This window comes from Diuraphis noxia, unplaced genomic scaffold (genome assembly GCF_037042655.1).
Source record: "Diuraphis noxia isolate RWA-SAM2 unplaced genomic scaffold, SU_Dnox_SAM2 contig0002, whole genome shotgun sequence".
Lineage (NCBI taxonomy): Eukaryota > Metazoa > Arthropoda > Insecta > Hemiptera > Aphididae > Diuraphis > Diuraphis noxia.
Genome location: NW_028301712.1, coordinates 9,699,227 through 9,720,859, shown reverse-complemented (window position 1 = coordinate 9,720,859; position 21,633 = coordinate 9,699,227). Strand labels below are relative to the sequence as shown.

Below are 21,633 nucleotides of genomic sequence, written 5' to 3'. Positions count from 1 at the left end.
AAGCACATAAGCTATTTGCTGAAATAACTGATCAAACAAAAATATTGATTTATGAGAGATAAAACAAAGCATAAATCCCTGGCCACAAACTAGTACTTAAAAAAAAAAAAAAAACAGTAACAATAGAAAACCTACTGAGCATCAGCCACGTCCATCACACATGAACAATTCATGAAAAACCAACCATCAGGCATAAGCGAAATATACTTCATGTGAATTTACACTTAAAGTAAAACATCTGATGACAGAATACAGATCAATATTTGAAGGAGAGAGAGAGAGAAAACATAATATACTAATGAACCTATAAAATAATCAGACCCAACTTGTAAGCCAGAAAGGTTAGAATCTAATCGTTGATTACTCATTAGTCATCAGTTAAAATTAAATTGCTATAAGTTAAAATCACTTATTTTTTATTATTAAATTATAATAACCAAGTTTCCATTTTAAATTTTAAATTTCAAATTGCTAAAAAATCCACTGTACTTTACACTCTATATTTCTAGAGCTAATTACTCTGTTTAAATTATTTAATATTGAACAGTGGTAAGGTAAACAGTGAGGTTAACAGACATTCTTCTCTGTAATAGTTATGAATTTAAGTATTTAATTTCTGAGATAAAATGTACATACGCATAAAAATACTTTTCCTTCAATTCGGACTACTTGTAAAAGTAATCAATTATAACTGGGATTAATACAATTTTTTCAAATATATATAATAATTATTAATTAACGCTTAGATACAAACATTTACAGGAAATTGTATACATATGATAATTTAAAATATCGACATAATATCATAACGTTCACTATTTAAAACTAACGAGGTTATTTCATTTTATTTTTCAACATATTAAAATATATAAGCTTTTTAAAATTAAATTCATTCAATGCATAATTAAATCACCTCTGTAATAATATATACACTCGAGTATGTAAATATAATATTATACAAGAATGTTTTTTTGCAAAGTTCATATGGGTTTTTTTTTTTGGTGGAGCTACTGTGGCCTGGGGGACTGTAAATAAATTATTAGTTTTCGATTTAAATTAATCTTCAAAAGACCTAGGGTATTTACATCATCTGCACATGTGGTACCACAGAGAGTGGCATGAGACAAGGTTTATATTCCGCTACACCATAGGTCAAATAGGGGTTGTTCTAAAAATGATATGATGACATAAACAGTTTTGTATTATACACTTTCATCTGTTTAGACGTATATTTTTTGGATCAAAGTAGAATATAAAGTAGGTATGGCCTGGTACTTCTAATAGCCGTAACTCAACCCAAGTAGCCAAGTTGAATGTTTATTATTATTGTTAACATTTTTATTTTTCAGATTATATAAAATAATAATATGTATCTATATAAGAATCATGAACAATAAATTTGAATGTTGTATTTTTTTTTTTTTCTGATAACAACTCTTGTAATAATATTATAATTAGATTGTATATGAGTTATGTACAACCGTCCACAAATATCAATTTAATTTCAATATTGAACTTACTAATAATATAGCTATATATTATATACTATTATACTTACAACATCGGTTATTTATTATAATCAATTTTCTATCATAGTTTATTGGTAACTTTGTTCATAATTGTATTGAAATATAATTAGTTATATTTATTTATTTTCCCCCAGGGGGGTGCTAAGTAATTAGCACTACGGGTTTGGTGAACCCGGAGCCCCGAGCTACGAGCTGGCTTTAGCTAGCTGGCTCGATCTGGTCCTCCAGGTTGGGGGTTTGGCGACGGGCTAACAACCCGTCACTGTAAAAAATCTAATTGTTAAGAAACCAAAACTAAAGCCTCGGGACAGAGATCTGGACAAAACACAACGGAAACGGCCTGGACTACAAGGATTTAGGATTGGCACTTGGAATGTAAGAACGTTATATAAAGCAGGAGCGCTTAATACACTAATCAATACAATAGATAGATATAAGGCAAATATAGTAGCGTTACAAGAAACGAGATGGCAAGGCGAAGGATGTATAGCAACATGTAACATGACATTATTCTATGGTGGTGTAACAACAAATAGACATGAAAATGGTGTGGGTTTCCTTGTACACAATAGCCTAATACCATGGGTTAAACAATTCAAGGCTATTAATGACCGAATATGTTACATCCGGATTAATATGAACCACCGAGACATGATTATTATTTGCGCATACGCACCAACCGAATCAGGAAATAAAGAAGCGAAAGATGCCTTCTATGAAGAGCTGGAACAAGTATATGACACTATACCAAGTCATTGCATTAAAGTATTATTGGGAGATATGAACGCTCAAGTGGGTAAAGAAAATACATACAAAACGACGATTGGAGAACATAGTTTACATGACCGAAGCAACGATAACGGAGTAAGATTAATTAACTTTGCAATAAGTAAAAATATGGTAGTAAGCAGTACAAGATTCCCGCGGAAAAATATCCATAAAGAAACGTGGCTATCCCCGGGAGGCAGGTATAGTAGTCAAATTGATCATGTCCTCATAGAAAATAAACATAAAACGATTATAAAAAATGTCAGAAGCTACAGAGGAGCAGACGCAGACACAGACCATTACTTAATCCTAATTGACTTCAGAGTAAAGATGTCAATGGAATGGAAAAAGAAGCAAAAAATACTTGAAAAATATGATGTGGATAAATTAAAAAACAAGGAAACATTACAGACATATCAAGAAACAGTGACAAATCTCTTAGGAAGAAGAGAGGGCTTCGACACAGAACAGATTGAAGAATCATGGATAGCAATTAAGACCTCAATAACGGAATCAGCAGAAAAAGTTATCCAACTTACACAAAGAAAAAAAACAAAGAAATGGTTTAATGATAATTGCAAGCAAGTAATCAGGGAACGTAATGAAGCTAGAATCAAAGCAATACACACACCAACTCCAGAAAACATAAGGGACTTCGAAAACAAAAGAAGAGAAGTGAATACACTGGTAAGAAAAGAAAAGAGGATAGCAGAAAAAGAACGATTGGAAGACATCGAAAACCTTAAACACAACCCCAGAGAATTCTTCAAACGTTGCAAAACATTTAAAAATGGATTTGTACCTAATATACGGATGATAGAAGATAATAATGGTACCCTAATTACAAAACCGGAAAATATTGCCGAGGAATTTAGATCGTACTTTGAAAAAATCCTTAACAGAGACTCAACAACAGGAATAGGTGAACAAGACGACACCTTATACTACACAGCGGAACAAGAAGTACCTAGTCCTAGTCTAGAAGAGATACAGTATGCGATACAAACTCTAAAAAATAATAAGTCTCCAGGAGATGATAAAATTGCCGCTGAGTTACTGAAGTTAGGAGGACAAAACTTAACAAAAAACTTACATGACCTAATCCAACAGATATGGATAAAGGAAAAGATACCAAAAGAATGGAATGAGTCATTGATATGTCCAATTTTCAAAAAAGGTAACCGAAATAAAGTCGAGAATTATAGAGGCATAACACTACTGAACTCTGGATATAAAATACTATCATTAATTATACTCAAAAGATTGCAAGTATACACAGATGAGATAGTAGGTGATTACCAAAGTGGATTCAGAAAAAACAAATCAACTACTGACCACATATTTGTCTTAAGACAAGTTATGGAAAGAAGCTACGAATACGCGAAAGATCTACATATGGTTTTTATAGACTACAAACAAGCCTATGATAGTATAGATAGAGAAATATTATGGAAAATCCTTAAAAACTTTGGCTTACCAACTAAATTAATCAACATGATAAAACTATGTAACACAAACATCAGCAGCCGAGTCAAGGTGAACAACGAAATATCGTCTCCGTTTACAATAAATAGTGGTCTGAAGCAAGGGGATGCGATGTCACCAGCACTCTTCAATATGGCATTGGAGAGCGTAATAAGAAAGATACCACGAACTGAGACACTAAACCTTGATGAAGGAAATATCCTACTAGCATATGCAGACGATATAGTGGTTATTGGGAATTCGCAAGAGAATATCCAGAGTACTGTTGAAGAACTGATGAAGATAGGAAAATATATTGGCTTAACAATTAACAGTGGAAAAACTAAATGCATGATGTTAAAACGAGGAGGGGGTGATCATAATAACCTCCAAGTGGGAAATAACATCTTCGAACAAGTACAAGAGTTTAAGTACCTGGGGTCTACTCTAAATAACCAAAACAACATGCACGGAGAGATAAATATCAGATTGGACGCTGCTAATCGATGCCTTTATGCACTATCGACACTCTTTAAATCTAAGTTGTTGTCAAGAAAAACAAAAGAACATCTATATATTAGTTACATTCGCCCTGTATTGACATATGCATGTGCCACATGGGCAACGACAAAGGGCGACGATGAAAAACTACGTCTATTTGAGAGAAAAATTCTTAGAAAAATTTACGGACCTGTATTCAACAATGCGGAACAAAAATGGGAAATAAGAACCAACACCCAACTATACCAGCTTTACAAAAAAGAAGATGTGGTCCAATTTATCAAAGGGACAAGGATAGAATGTGCATGCCATGTGTGGCGAGCTGATGGAAGTGTATTGAAAGGAGCACTGACATATATGATAAGAGGAAAGAGACCAAGGGGAAGGCCACGGAAAAGATGGAAGGATAGCGTCAAGGAAGTATAAGAAGAAATTGGAGGAGACTGGGAACAGGCATACAATAGAGAACAATGGAAGGAATTAGTTTTGGCGGCCAAGAGTCTAAATGGCTCGTAAAAAGCCTAAAAAAAAAATATTTATTTATTTACATAAACACATCTTTGTCAGTTATATAATTTCATAATTTTATTTTGAGCGTGACTATTTTAAAAATATTTAATTTATAATTCATAATGTTTTTTTAAAAATATTTAGCCATGCTATATGTATATTATTATTATTGTAACAATAATAATTTACGGAAATATATGGTATAGAGATTAAAGGTGGTTAAAAGATATATGGTAACAATATTATTACGATTTAAATATTTAGGAATTTTGCAATTACTTCAATGATGATAGCATAGTTGGTGGTAACACATATAATTGTTGTTTTATCTTGGAAATTATATAACTAAAAAAAATTATGGTATGGATATTTTTTTGTTGAAAAATTAGTCTAAATTGTGTATTGGCTGTAATTGGCTTGTATACCACAACAACTTTTAAGTATCCATATTTTATGAAATATTAATAAATATAACATTACTATACACTGTATAGTATATAGATTAGATACTATCGGCATGATAATATATTTTCTGTTTGTAGGTCAGTCGATTTATGGTGCCAAATATATAATGTAATACTGATTTGATCTAACAAAGTAACAAATGTCATCACAATGTACAAATGGTGCAGCGCTTTACTAAAATTATCTGAACAATCGTAAAACATTTATTACTTTGAATCGGCCAGAGTATTGGACATTTTTTACTATCATTTGTATTTTTGCTGTTCTCATCACATAAACATAATATATATTTAAATGATAAATAGATTCGTTCATAGAATTTATGTTAATATCGAATATAGTGATATTATTACAACTAACAATAAGATTGAATATTATGCAGGCAATAGCTATGTTTTTTTTTTAGTTTTTACAAGCCATTTAGGCTCTTTGGTTCTAAATCCAATTCCCCCATACTTCTCTTGAGTTGGTTTCCATTCCATTCCGAATTTAACTCATCTATATTTCTTCTAACTGCATCTAGCCATGTTTGCCATCAGCGTCCCCTTGGTCTTTTCCGATCTATTTGATTCACCATAACCATCTTCATAAGTATATAGCTATGTTACATAAAAATAAAACTCAGGAATAAAGTACACCTTTATTGTTTAATGAAAATTTATAATAAATAAATCAAGTATATTATATATTAATGTTATTGTACTTACCCACATATTTCGTAGCCAAATTAGTAATTACTAAGACATTTTATTTACAATGTAAATATTACATTAAGATATTATGTTAACATAGTTTGTGAAATACATCGTTTTAAAATGAAATATACAACAAGATTCTAATTCGTAACAAGTTTTATAATCCACCCAAAAATATGTAAATATATGCAAGCGAACCTCAGTTCATAACTCTACAGCGAAACTTATAAAAATCTCATATTAACATTTAAATGTATATTTTATGTTTTCTTAAGAAAAGGATATATTTTAGAACGACACATCAGCTTATTTAACAATTGTTTGAAAGTTATAACAGTATAACATAAAAGAGAGTAGTAATTTAGATTTTAGTAATAACGTCGAGTACCTACTCTATATTATGAAATATTCTAAATTTTTTGAAGTTGAGTAAAAGTAGAGTATTTAATTATAACAAAAAATATTGTTCATACACATCATTTTTTTTTTTTTTTTTTTTTTTGACAACTTTATATCGTGTACAGTAGGTTACAAGTGGGTTACTGTAATGGATGGAATTAAATTTGAATCCAATGATATCATATCATTATTATACGAAAAACGATTCTGAGCGGTTTATCTGTCTAGGATATATTATAGATTATTTAAAATTTTCAAATCTTATATTTAAAAAGAAAAATTTTATGAATTTTCTAGCTTAAAATAATTTGCGAATTTTCGTGATTTTTACGTACGTTGTCAAAATTAAAATTTAAATGCTTGTAAAAAAAAAATTGTGACCATGTAATTCTTTTATTTTTCAATTGCTATTGTAAAAATATTTTAGGAGCCTTGTATCAAATTTTCAAGCTTTTCTACCCAACAAATAAATTTTTATCGATATTAATTTTAAAAAAAAACTAATAATGATCGAAAATTTCAAATACCTATGAATAGTTCAACTTAAGTCGAAAATTTTATGGTGGATAGAATATACATATATAAACATTCGGTGAAAATTGCATGTATGGTTATTTGTTTTAAAGTTACATTAAACACCAAAATCGATTTTGTCGAAAACTGATTATGCGTAAAATATCCCGTTTTCACCTTAATTTTTATTCTGTTTATCCCAATTATTTAGAAAAATATTATTAATATTTTTTATTTTTGACCCCCCAAAGTACCAACAACTAGGATTCACTTTCTAATCGAACAAAGTACTGAAGTCAAAAAAATCGAAGATTTTTTAATGCCCCAAAACGTGATGACAGACACAAAAAAAAACACACATCATGATTGTAAAATCAATACATTCATCGCTCCGCTCAGAATCTAAAATATGATAATTTAAAAGAACAAAATATGCTAAAATCATTTTTAAAATAAAAAACAATATCAAAATAATACATAACTTAGGATACTAATTGTTAACCATTTGGTTATACTCTATATATTTTTATAGTGATAAACACAATTCAAAAATGCATTAACTCAAAATAATATATGTAAATTTCAAGCTTTTTAGTGTACCTTAAATTTAAAAACAAAATATATGATAAATATAGAGCTAATTGTCTACCACGTCTTTGTTTAAAATATTAATCAGGACATTGAATTATACATCAAACGTTTTAATTATAACCAGATAATTCTCTTTCATAAATATTATTTTTCTTTATTTTCATTATAATGTAAATAATATAAGTTATAATCAAAAATCTAAATGTCATTGTTTATCGGGCCTTTTGTAGAATTCCAAAATAATACTTCAATGGGTTCCTTCGATAAATATTTTCGTTGTTTGAAATTAAGTACTTGTACTATTCGCCTTTAAGGATAAACCAACAAACTATGCTTATTTTATCTTAATCTGACTCATATGAAACAATGTTGTATTAATCATTTGGTTAAAATACACTGTGAAACCTAGGTTCTTCAAAAATAACCTATACATTTTCTTGAAATAATAATAATTTATTTTTACTTGTATTATGATATAAATAATATAATATCAGTTAATTACGATATGGCATGAAGTAATTATTCAAGAATCTTAATCTTGGACTTAATTAAAGATTTCATTCAAATTATTATAATAAAACGCTATCTAAGGATACTCCTTTTATATGAATCACCTCGATATAATATAATTAGCCAGTATTTTGTTATTATTGTGATTTATCTGAATACATCCTTATGAATAATATCATTTCTGGAAAATATTGCTGTGAGTAGATATAAACTTACAATTTTAAAGAATTTACATATCACGAATGCATTATTTAAGTAACTGGGACATTAAAAATGACTTCTTTGAAGTAAAATATGTGAATTTTCCACAAAAAAAAAAAACCACTCAAAACAAATATGACCCCATCTTTGATCAAATTCCACGCACATAAGTTCATCGTTTAATCGAATTTTCCGTTTATCATCAGTATTATAATAATATATATTTCCATTTTCCACCAACATAAATTTTAGTTTTTATATTTTTGTATACCCTTGTTGTAAGTATTGAAATATTATATTTAGGAAAACATTTTAAATTATTTTAAGTTATTACCTATACATTTATATTATTATTTAAAATGTTATTATAAGTAATTAATAATACGTACTATAAATACAATAATGGATATTATATATTATATTATAGAGATTCAATACAAGCTGGTAGTAGGTATATTGATACACTATTATTTAAAAACAATAGTATTATGATATTATAAATAAGTGTATACTTTTTTTTAAATTTTAAGCACGTTTATTAATTTAGAATTTAATTTTTTATTATTGTTTAACTACTACCTATTCCTGAACAATTTAAGTTAAATATTTGAAAAGCAACCATTTTTTTCTCTGCGTAACGATATAATTAATATTCATGAGTTTTTCGAACAAAAGTGAGTTATAAAAAATAAATTCGTTTTAAAAATCAATAGTTATATTCTACTACTTTTGAATAATAAATAAATAGTTATTGGTATTTGTAGAGGTCCAAATTCTGATAAAATTGTATAACGATATTACAACAAGATATAGAATAATGTTTGAAGTTCATCAAATCATATCTATTTTGTTTCATAACGATTTCGATGTTAATAGATTTTATAATTAGTTATATAAATACAAAAACATTAAGATCTGATGAGTTATAATTATTAATTCATCTATAAGCCAATAAAGTTAAAATCTATTCAGAATACATTATAAGAATCATTTAAATTTTAAATCTGTTTACTTTTGTCTGTTTTACCATGCCATAAGATTTTAAGATGACATTATTTCATTATTATTACTATTAATAAATAATAAAACATAAAAATAGTCACTCAGTCAAAACAGTTATTTACTTTCAGCTACCATCAAGTTCATCACAGAGGCAGAACTACAAAATAAAATATAAAAATTGTAAATAATATAGTTAAAGAAAGACAATATAACAATATTCTACAGTGGCACTACTAATCGAAAACATGAAAATGGAGTAGGTTTTTTAGTACACGACAGGACCCTACCGAATGTCAAGACCTTTTTATCCTTTTATGATAGAATTTGCTTTATTCGTTTAGCGGGAAAGATATTTGACCTAATTATCATAAACTGCTATGCCCCAACAGAGGAAAAAGATGAAGACATAAAGGACAAATTCTATGAAGAACTAGACATGGTATATGACACTTTATCGTTGCACTGTATAAAGATAGTAGTAGGTGATATGGACGCGAAGGTTGGAAGGGAAAATACGAGTATATATAGGCCGGTCATAGGACCTAACAGTTTACACGAAATTAGTAACGGAAATGGGACAAAACTGATAAATTTTTCACATTCAAAAAATTGTATAATAAGCAGTTCATAAAAAGTTCATTCCAGAAAAAGTATACACAAATTCACTTGGAAATCCCCTGATGGAAGAACATTTAATCAAATTGACCACATACTTATCGACAGGAGATTTAAGGGATGCATAAGGAATGTGAGAACGTATAGAGGAGCTGATGCAGACTCAGACCACTACCTAGTGTATACAAAATTTTACCTGAGACTGGCAACAAAATGGAACTTGGATAAAAGGAAACCTACAATAAAGTACGACATACAGAAATTAAATCTTATTGAAATAAATCATAATTACATTGAGAGAATCGCACATGAATTGAAAAATACTAATATAAATCAAATAAACCATAGAACAGTAATTGATACGATTTGGAACAGAACAAAGGAAGCGGTGGTTAGTAGTGCAATGGAGATTCTAGGAATGAAACCAAAAGAAAATAAGAAAAACTGGTTCAACGATTTATGTAAGAATTCAATCTTCAGAAGAAACGAATTGAGGAAAAAAGCACTACAAAATACATCAGACGAGTGCATAAGAGAATATAAAGAACAAAGAAAATTGACAAATAAAGTGTTAAGGAGAGAAAAACGTCTACACAAAAAGAAGAAAATAGAAGAAATAGAAATCAATAGATACAACGCAAAAAAGTTTTTCAAAATGTCCGGGGAATTAAAGTTGGCTTCTAACCACAAACAAGGATCTTAGTGGACGGTACGGGGACTATGATCACAGAAGAAAGACAAGTAATTCAAGGAACATTTTGAAGACCTACTGAACCGACCCTTAATAGGGCATGATTTAAATCCAAGCGAAGAATGGTAAACTGCAATTATATGCCAAATATTTAAAAAAGGCAACCCCACTAAAACTGAGAACTATAGAGAAATTTCGCTACTGGACACATGCTATAAAATTCTGACAACACTGATATTAGAAAGGTTAAGCCCGTATGTTGAAGAAATAGTTGGGAATTACCAATGCGGGTTTAAGAGAGGAAAATCCACAACAGACCATGTTTTCGCGCTAAGACAGATAATGTCAGAAAAAAAACGAATTTGGAAACGACTTGCATCTAGTCTTTGTGGATTACAAGCAGGCGTATGATAGTGTAGACAGAGAAGAGCTTTGGAAAGCATTGGTAATATTAGGAATACCCAAAAAGTATGTGAATGTAATAAAAGCATGTTATGAAAAAACACTATGCAGAGTGTGTTATATACAAGGCATCTCACATCCTTTTGAAGTTCAATCTGGCTTTAAACAAGCGGACGCGTTGTCACCTGCACTATTTAACTTAGCCCTCGAAAAAATAATTAGAGACACAAACGATGACACAAGGATGGAGATAAGCAATGAACAAGTTATGTTAGCCTACGCAGATGACATTGTGCTGATGGGTGAAACAAAAGAGGAAATCATCAACTCAACATCTAAACTCATAAATGTAAGTAAAGGAATAGGATAACATGTAAACGAGGGGAAAACTAAGTACATGGTCATATCGAGAAGACCGCCAAATATAGATTCCATAGTAGTGGATAATTATAAATTTGAAAAAGTTGATAATTTTAAGTACTTAGGCGTAAACATCAATAACAAAAATGATATTCATATAGAAAAAATGAACGGATCACTAATGGAAATAGATGTTATTTCAGTATTATCAAACTCCTGTAGTCTAAGCTGTTATCGAGAGGATCAAAGATACTACTACCTATATCTAGCTACCTTCGACCTGTGATAACATACGCCTGTAAAACCTGGTCGTTGACTAAAGGTGATAGCAAAAGACTTATCACGTTCGAAAGGAAAGTGTTACGAACCATTTATGGACCAATCTTCAACCCAGAAACATGGACATACGAAAGAAGAAGCAACGAAAATATAAAGTCTCTTTATAATAAGCCAGACATACTCTATTTTATCAGGAAAAAACGACTAGAATGGTTCGGATATGCATGGAGCCATGGAGGGCAGATGGACAGCTAATTAAAAATGTACTTATCAATAAAATAAATAAAACGAGACCCCTAGGATGGCCCAAAACCCGATGGATTGACGTAGTTGCCAAAGATATAGAAATGATAGACCAAGACACAACGTTAGAAACAGCATATCTGAGAGAGAGAGAGAGAGGTGGAGAGGGATTTTGTTGGCAGCGATGGTCCTGAATGGACCTCTAAGCTGATGAAGAAGAAGAAGAAATAATATAGTTGTTAATAATGGAATCTTACCCCAATGAAATAAAAATTTTGTAACCCAATGGCCTATGTCGCCGAGGGTATATTTCGTTTAATAAAAAAAATAAATAAAAAATAAAAATGTAGGATACGATAAGTGTTAATAAGAAAGATAACAAAAATATCATTAACAGTTTTTAATGTTTTATAAATTACCTTAAATATAATAATATTATATATGTGTACCTATATATTTTATTATGTTATAGATATATGTTGTTAACATGCAAATAACTTATTTCTGTTTCATTGTAGACTCTTAGAAGTGACAACAATATTTTACCGTATCTGAAATTACATTCTTTATCAATATTATAATCAAGATGTACAATTTTCTGTCATAACCTTATAGTTATTTTAATTTTTTCTTTTTATTAAGAACTTTCGAGTGACTGCTCGAATATGAGCATTTTAAACTATATTTCTGAAACAATCATTGTTCAATAAATTAAGAAACAATCATATTATCTATTGTAATTTCATCATACAATTTATTCGTAAAATACGTGTTGAAAATCTGCAGGTTTTTAATGCTGTGAATGGTGTTGTGTATAATAGATAAATTAAGTTAGATAAATAGTTTATTTACACATCTCATATTCATATACATATACATATATACATTTGATAATTTAATTTATTTTAAATTCATATAATATTAATTATTAATGATTTAAATTAAACTAATATGATGATTATTCGTATTTGGTAAGAAAAATACATGTAACTAAATTAAAAAAATTATCTGTACTTATTATATAGCCCTGCTTGTGAGGCTGTAGAATGTATAAATTACGATCCTCGAACATTTGCCTTATCTTTCCGTTGTAATAGTTGTGAATGTGGGAATCACTCGATAAAATCATATTATATGTTATGACTGTTTACAGATCACGATCGATTTGGACATTGAATACTCGACGAATGACAGCCGGAACCGGACGCCGTCGGTGTTCAGCTCGCGACCAGAGTCACCGACCGAGTCGACGGACGAGCGTCAGATGCTTTTGGACGTTGAACAAAATATCGCCAACCTGGAGAGGACATTCACCGATAGCCGACGGTTGGGCGAACGGCAGCAGGACATTGAAAACAACGGAGGAAAGGAAGTTGTAGGAGGTGGCGGCGGTGGTGGAAGTCGGACGCACAAGAAAGGACTGTTCCGGTACAGCTCGTTTAGTTCGGACAAGGATGTCGGAGGTGGAAACGATCGGAAAAGGTGAGCCATTCCATTCCCCATATTTTGTTATAGATCAGTATAAGTGTGATGCAAGGCATAATCGTTTATAATATTACTATGGCAAAAAAAAGAAAATAAGTTTTTGGAGACCACGACTACTTTTTTTAAACGTCTATGAAACGTTTATAGGTAGCCTATCATTATTAACACCGTTTCATTATTATTGATAAAAATAAAAATGATAATATTATGTTTCCACCATTTCGACTTCTGAGAGAGGAATACGTATACGTACCGGTCATTTACTACTTAATCTGGCTTTAACGGGTCATTAGGATCTGGTGTTCGCAGGATTTTTATCCAGTTTTAAAAGATAAAAAAGCTATTTTGATAAAAAAAAGAAAAAAGAAAATCATGCCGTATAAATGTATATTGCGATAATACGATACATAATACGAGTACAACGGGTTTTTTTATTACTCTGCTATATGTCTATACTATCTGAGAATGCTCGAGGTATTTTAAATTGTTTGTTTTTATGTAAAAATTATACAACATTATCGGTTAAAAGTAGGAGATAACTAAGACGTTACTGGAAATAAACCACTGTGAACACATTATATAACTTTTTACAGTTATCAATGTATTCGTACGGTTTAGACTTAATTAGAATTGCATTCACATTTATTTTATTTGGATTGGTGATTTACTAAATTTTTACCAGTTAGTACTATATATTTTATTTTACAGAATTGATATTCAATGCAATATAAATATTTTTGGTTTTGATAAGCGGTTAACTATATTCAGGCTTGCATTATTAAAGGTCACAGCTTGCAGGCGTACACTAACATCAAAAGTTATAGTTCGTTTTTTTTCTTTTCTTAACTTTTTAATTGCATCGAGTGAGAACTTCTTAATGATATCAAATTACATAAAAGAAACCTTTTGGAAATATGGTAATCCATTTAGGTTATATACGTCGTTCCGAATAAAAATATAGTGACGTAGCAGTAAACAACGCGTCTGCTAATAATTTATTCATTATATTTCAAATTTATTCTATATCGTAAGTTTTTCATTAAATAATAAAAACGTTTCCATTCAAAAAAACTTAAAGTACAGCTTATATCCCATCCATCGAATATCATACAATGGAAATTAATCATATTTACCACACAAATATCGTAGAGCTTATGGACACAATGAAATAAAATATCAATAAAAAAGTGTTTTATTTATTTATTATATATGAGCCCAATGAATGTGTCTCAACTATTCTTTGTATCAAAAATAAATTCCAATTTTTTTTAAATAAGTTTACTTACTTTTTCGAACATTTTATATCAACTAAGTAGTTTTTGCAGCAAATGAAATGTATACTAATGTATTCATATATACCTATATTTTGATTAGATGCAAGTCTTGATGGACAAAGCAAACACTTATATTGTACACATGATCATAACACCTGTAACAGCGTATTTAGAATTTTGAGATAAGTGAGAAACCACTCACATTTATATGTTGTATACATACTATTTTTTTTTGTGTTATCAATATTTTCAAGTCCTTTTCATATCTGTAAAGCTCAAGTTTTATTCAACTGTTCTACGATATAAAATGTTATATAGGTTCATTAATTTTATGATATTTTACTTATTTATAATTTTTAAAGTTAATAGTTTCATTATACATGATAAGTAGATGAAATAATCCTTCAATTTTCAACTTGAGTATATTTTCTATGGAAAAATGAATCTAGTTGGTACTTTAAAATGGTCTCAAAATGAAAAATTTTCACTCGATTTAAATTATCTTTTAATTTTAAATTTATAAAATAATAAATAGTAAAAATCAGAAAAATATTACAAATACAATTTGTATAGAATACTAATATAAGAATTTTTTTCTTGAGCATTTAAAGTTTAATTCTTTAACAACATTAAGTGAAAAAAATTTGAAAAGTATCTATAGGTACAATTTTTTTATAGATATTTTAAGTTCAAATTTGTTTTAAATTAATATATAAACTATATAAACGAAGAATAAAGATTTATTATTGGTCCTTCATTTGTTATTTTTTTATAACTACAAAAATACTTTTCTTGGTTACTTGAAATTTTTAAAGTTTAGTATTAAATTTAATTTCAAATTAGACTTATATAGAAAATTGGGTTTAAAGTGATGAGACGCATTTGAAGTACCTAGTGTTTATGTATTCACCATACGGTGAATTCAGTACGTGACGTATTTATTACTTAGAACTTGTTTTTATATTTTATACACACAATGACATTTGTAAATTTAATTTTTTCGGCAAAAATTAATTTAACCTACTGCATTATTCACGAGTAATAACTAATATCTAATAAATATTAAAATAAATTACTTTATTTAAAAAAATAATTGCATAAAAATATACTTAGGTACTATAAGTACTTAATCATTTCAGCTGATTCCGTCGTTCTATATAGAATGGTTTTTGTATAAAATGATTTTATATTATTTAATTTATATTTAATACATCCATTACAGTAACCCTTTCTGAACCTTCTAGACGCCGACTGTATAGCACAGTGTGAACCACTTGCTTAACTTTTTCATCCATAGTATTTAATATTTAATAATTGATATATAATGCCAATTTTATTATAATGGTATACACCGTGGGTAACATTGAATGAAGTAAACAACTTTATGAAAATTTGGATTTAGATACTCTTCAGTATTTGTATATTTTACATTAATTAATGGTTTAAGGTTAAATATGATATATTGTATAATATTAAAATATAATATTATAAATATTAATAGATAGATAGATAAATTTAATAAATGCATAAATATTTAAAAATAGTTGTAACTTACCTATATATACGTCAATAATATTTTAAGAAAACTTGTAAATAGTTATCAAAGTATAACTGAATAAGATTGATGAGTTAAAGTTTTACGAAATTATTCCTTTTATTTTACTAATTTATTTCCTTTTATGAAGTCCAAGTCTGGGGTTCTATATAATAAAATATGTTGTACGTAAATAGAAACAATTTTATTAATGATCCCTATAATTTTATATAGTAATAGTGCGTTTAATATTTTGAAATAAACGAAAAATTAACAATGCACAGGTTGATTAACTATTATCTTCTAACGTTCAAATTGAATTGAAAAATAATTATATTTTGTATAATTAGTACCTATATAGGTACTGCTTTTAGCAATAATTTTATTATTATTGTATAATTTAATAATCTTATGGACTTTGGACTAAAATGTTGTTTAAATTTAACGCAAAAATTACAAAATTTGTAACTTATTGTTTACTTATTGTTTTTGTCTTGATTTATAATTTGTATTCTTATTTGATAGTTTTTATTTTTAATTATAAAACAACAATAATGTGTATATAGTACTTACCTATACATATGCTATTAGTTATTATCATTTATACTTTGTTCTAAATAATTTTCATGAAAACTGAATAACAATGTAAATTACAATTAACAGTCTCGTTGTATCTGTCATTCTGTTTTCAAAATAATTAAATATTTTAATTTATAAATAGTTTATTAAAAAAAAAAAAAACAAAAATAAATTCCTTAATGGATATTATATACAAGGCATAACAAATAGAATTGACTTTTGGAATAACTTTTGTTAAAATTAATATTTTTTTTTTTTTTTTTGTTCCTTAAGTGGCCTAGCGCCATTTTATGTCTTTAACGACACCCTCTACTCTGGTCTCAAAATGCAGTTTGTCTCTGTAATAGCAAAAACTTACTACAAATGTTTCAATAGCCGCCTAGCACATTATAAGAATCCCCTAATATCCAAACATTCATCTGCTTCTATATGCCAGGCAAAGTGATTAAAAGACTTAAAAGACAGCGGTGTCGTGATCTGCTAGCCTAACAAAATTCTTTAGTATGTCGCAGTACCTCCGCTGGGAGGCTTCTGCAGTCTGTCTAATCTGTATTTTTATTTATTTCAGCTTTACCATCAATTGTTCTTATTATTCTTTTTTTTTTTTTTTGAAACAGATTGAATAAAAAACTTATTTAACACAAAAAAAAATGTATTAAAAATTGTTTGGATAAATTCAAAATAGCCTATTTGTGAATCTGATTTTAAGAACAATTTTTATGTTAAAAATATTTATCTAAGTCAAGAAGTTTATGTTCTAGAATTTTTTTTAAAATTCAATATATTTTTTGGGTAAATTAATTTTAAACGTAATAACCTTTTAAAAAATAGGATTTTTGAGAATTTTCTGACATTATAAGTATATTTCTTTAATTCTTTACTTATCATATAATGTTAAACAAAATTTTTCATACGTTTAAATAGTAATTTTTTTTTTTTATGATAGATCTTTCTGTTACACTTAGTATACTTTTAAATTTCAATGCTTTCACTGTCATGAAGCGCTGTCCTGTGAATAAAGTAAACTTTTTTTAGTTATTTGTTATCACTATGTTTTATTTGTGTCAACTATAGTTTATTTCTATTAGTCACATTTGTAATTTTTTAAATTTTAAATTTAAAAAAACTTAAGAACATCAACATAATTTACTTGCCCCCCGCAACAAGTTTGGATTGACTGGTTTGAAGTATCAATAATATTTCCAGTGATATGAATATGCTATAGGTTATTCCGTTCGATCCTCTATCCTTGTCTTAATTGTAAAGAAAATCAATGATAGTTTTTTTTATATGGAGGGCTGGTCGCGCGCCTACCTTCTTCTGATTCAGGGTCAGTTTCGTATTTATGGTGCCATTATCATATTTTGATGACTTACAGTTATTAATATTAAACGTATTTGAATACTACTATCCAATAAGTTTATATTATTTTACACTACTACTTATAATATTATGCGTATTTCATACGAATATAACTTATACCATACGCATAAGGATATAATAAGTGGTATGGATTTTTACTGTATTATAATTTTGCAGTCGTGGTACAATTTTTAAAAAAGGCGTGAAGAGCTTAATGAGAATGGGCAAACAGAAACTCCCGCAAGATAAGGAGGCATTGGTGGACAGTGACGACAGTGCACAAATGACTGCAATCCCTCATCAACGGGGTCACATGACGGAGACAAGTGACCTATCTTCTGACAACGAATCTATAAATTCTCTCAATGTCGAATACTCACCAAAGCCTAAAAAGTAAATTGCCATAAGAAACGTGGTGTGGTTTTTTTTTAAATGAAAACTAATGTTTTCTTTTATTTATACAATTTTTTTCAGACCATTGAAACATAAAGATCAATTAAATGCAACCCAAAATGCACTTAAATCTCAAGACTTTCAAGTATGTGTAACCATCATTGAGGCAAGACAACTAGCAGGTCTGAATATGGACCCTGTTGTATGCGTACAAGTTGGCGAAGTAAAGAAATATACGAGTGTGAAGGAAAGCACAAACTGTCCTTACTACAATGAAGTAAATATCATTAGTTTTATACTACTTAGTATATAACGTACAATTAGAATGCCATAATATTTTCATGACATGGCCATTAAACTTTCTAATACTCTCAAAGTATTATTTTCATATAATATAATGTTACAGGCATAGAGTTTGAAGTGATGGTTAGTTATCAATCATTAATTTTTAAGTCAATGAGTTTTTGGCAATCATTTATTTGATATTAATACAATGAGTGACACGGTTGACATATATTATTACTATAATATTAGGTTTTATTTAGGCAAACTTGTGTTCCAATAAACTTTAATGAATACAAGCTAAAACATTTGTATAGGTTGTTTCCTTTCAACATCCAGTTAACCAATCGGTGTGTTTTTCATAAATAAATGTTTTTTGTAGGTCACAACTTAAAGTGTTTAAATGTCATCGTATCGTGTCTATTCAATTGATACTTGTATGATTTGTTTGAAATATTTCCATTCGCTTTGTTGAATTTATACTTTATAGAAAATTAATTTTAATCACTTTGCCATAAAATTGTTTAAGTTCAATTCATATATTGTTAGCATAAAAAAATCTATTATTTTTTTTTTTATCATATGAAAAAAAATAGGTGTTTGTTATGTGCTTGTCTTAGTTGTTCATTTTTAAAATCTAAGATATACGCAGTATTTAAAGTTTTAATAAACAGACTTATCAGTTTTGATGCTTGTTGTTATAAGTTGTGGATGGTATTAGGAAAAAATCCAAAATTAAACACACTATACACTAGCCCAATCAGGTTACTTTTTATCAAAATAGAAAAATATCTTTTATAGGTAAAACTTTCATTCTTCTAGTACATTTGGAATCGTCTTCAAATTTTGAAATCGTTGATATTTTGAAATATTTAAAATATTTCACAGTATTAAAAATAGCTAAATTGGTCATATACTAAATTATGATTCTCATCGCCTTTAAAATGCCATTGTACATGACACAAATATGAAAGTTTAGATACATTATCAGGTATCAGTTCAACTTTATCAGTCATCATAAATTAACACTTGATTCTTGGCCTTCTCATTTTGTGTCATTAACAGTAAAATTTTGATGGTGGTGGGAATAATGTTGGACACAATTTAATATTGGAGGCAAAATAAACGCACATAGCCACATACATAGTATTTGATCTAAATAGTTGTACTATATGTATGGTCTACGGCTTATTTAAATAATGTTTTTATGAAGATACACATCTCCAGGATTTTCTGCTTGAATAATAAATTCAAACTATTAACATGCTGATTTTGGCGGTTTCAACCAATACCCTTACTATGTTATGGTTTCCAACAGCAACATAAACTATTTTCAAAACCTCCTCATAATAAATTGAAATAACATTTACGTAAAGTTATTCACATGGAATATTATGTTTGTCATATTTTAATAAAAAAAAAGGTTTAAAAATGTCAATGGTTAATCTACTAATCGAAATATTTTTTACGATGAAAATATACCCATGTTTACATTAAAGATCGCAATTATAATAAAATTTAAAACCCTTTTGATAAAAAGAACCGAAAAGGTTATACATTTATGATTTTTCCTAACATGTATAATGCTTATCAGCTTATCTTTCTCCTAAATATTTCTATACGTTGCATTTTTAATATCTCTACTTTGCCGTCACATCTTACTGTAAATGATTGATCGAATGTTTGACAAATCATTTAAATACATGTTTTTCAAACCGTGTAACGTATTATCTAATTTATATTTTTTTTTTAACTTCAGTTTTTCAATTTTTTAAGCTGTTACCATATCAAAATAACAGAAAATTTGAGTAGTCAAAATAAGAACTACGTTAAACCAATTGGATGACGTATCTATGACTGACACATGGTGTACAATTTATCTATCATTAACACATTATACTTTAACTTTTTAGAAACTTTAATAGATGCTTATAATATACCACAAAAAATAGGGTGGGTAGGAATAGGATAAGGGTAGTAAAAAGGTGGTGTGGTAGGGGTGAAGGGGGAGGGGAAGAGATAACTCGTGATTATTTGAAAAACCAAATAGTGTTATTGGGTTTCATTTTTAAAGTTGATAAAATTTTCCTGTGGACAAATATCTTGAGGTCAGTATATTATAATCGTTTTCACTTTTTCAGTAAATAATTACGTATAATAGAACTTTAGTATTATTACGTATAATAGAACTTTAGTATTATTACTAAACATACATATTATTTTATAAATATTATAATAGTGAATTTTAACCAGTACAGAAAAACAATGCACCACCTATGAAAATTGTTTTAATAATAAAATATAAAAATTCCTTCTTTGTTAATTTATTTTTAAGATCATGGCCAAAAATATAACATTTTGAATAATTGTCGCATTTTTGTACTGACATGGGTTATTCGAGTAAGCACTCATGAAATGATTGAAAGACTATTGTAAAGCCCACCAAAAGTATTTTGAAAGCAGTGTGATAACTATTTGCAGGCGTAGAGTTAATATAAACCCATAACCTTACAAAGCTAAGTGTGAACATTTTGTATCCATTTTATTATTTAGTTACATCAAATTATATAAACACTACTTTTGTCCTAAATATATAAAACCATTAATGAATTATAACCGTTTCAAAATATAAACCTACCTTAACCCTAGCTTTCATATTGAATAAACCACTTAAAACACATACTATTTAAATTTATATTCACCTTTTCGTATTTATTATAAACTTAAAAATTCCAGATACCCTATTGTTTTCCATATGTTATATGGTTGTTAACGGAGTTTTGTTCTTAACGCTCGCCAACGATGTAACTTTTTTATTTATCCATTCGATTTCATTACCTACAGCATTACTTTAAAAAGCTTTAGATATAAAAGTACCAACTGATTTAAAATATATACATTAAAAAATAAAACGAATTCTATTTCATAAACTATTATCTTGTTGGCCTACTTTATCGATTCGTTTTAATGCATTACACGATGTTTT

General features: G+C 28.4%; 1 protein-coding gene across 3 annotated transcripts in view; it reads left to right on the top strand.

Moving 5' to 3' along the window:
* Positions 1-21,633, top strand: part of LOC107170636 (ferlin family C2 domain-containing myoferlin misfire) — a 158,114-nt gene that overhangs the window by 105,483 nt on the left and 30,998 nt on the right. For all 3 annotated transcript variants that reach the window (XM_089220312.1, XM_089220310.1, XM_089220311.1), the window contains exons 4-6: positions 12,892-13,220; positions 18,150-18,365; positions 18,447-18,642. In XM_089220312.1, the coding sequence (XP_089076438.1) occupies positions 12,892-13,220; positions 18,150-18,365; positions 18,447-18,642 (741 nt within the window). The remainder of the gene's footprint in view (positions 1-12,891; positions 13,221-18,149; positions 18,366-18,446; positions 18,643-21,633) is intronic.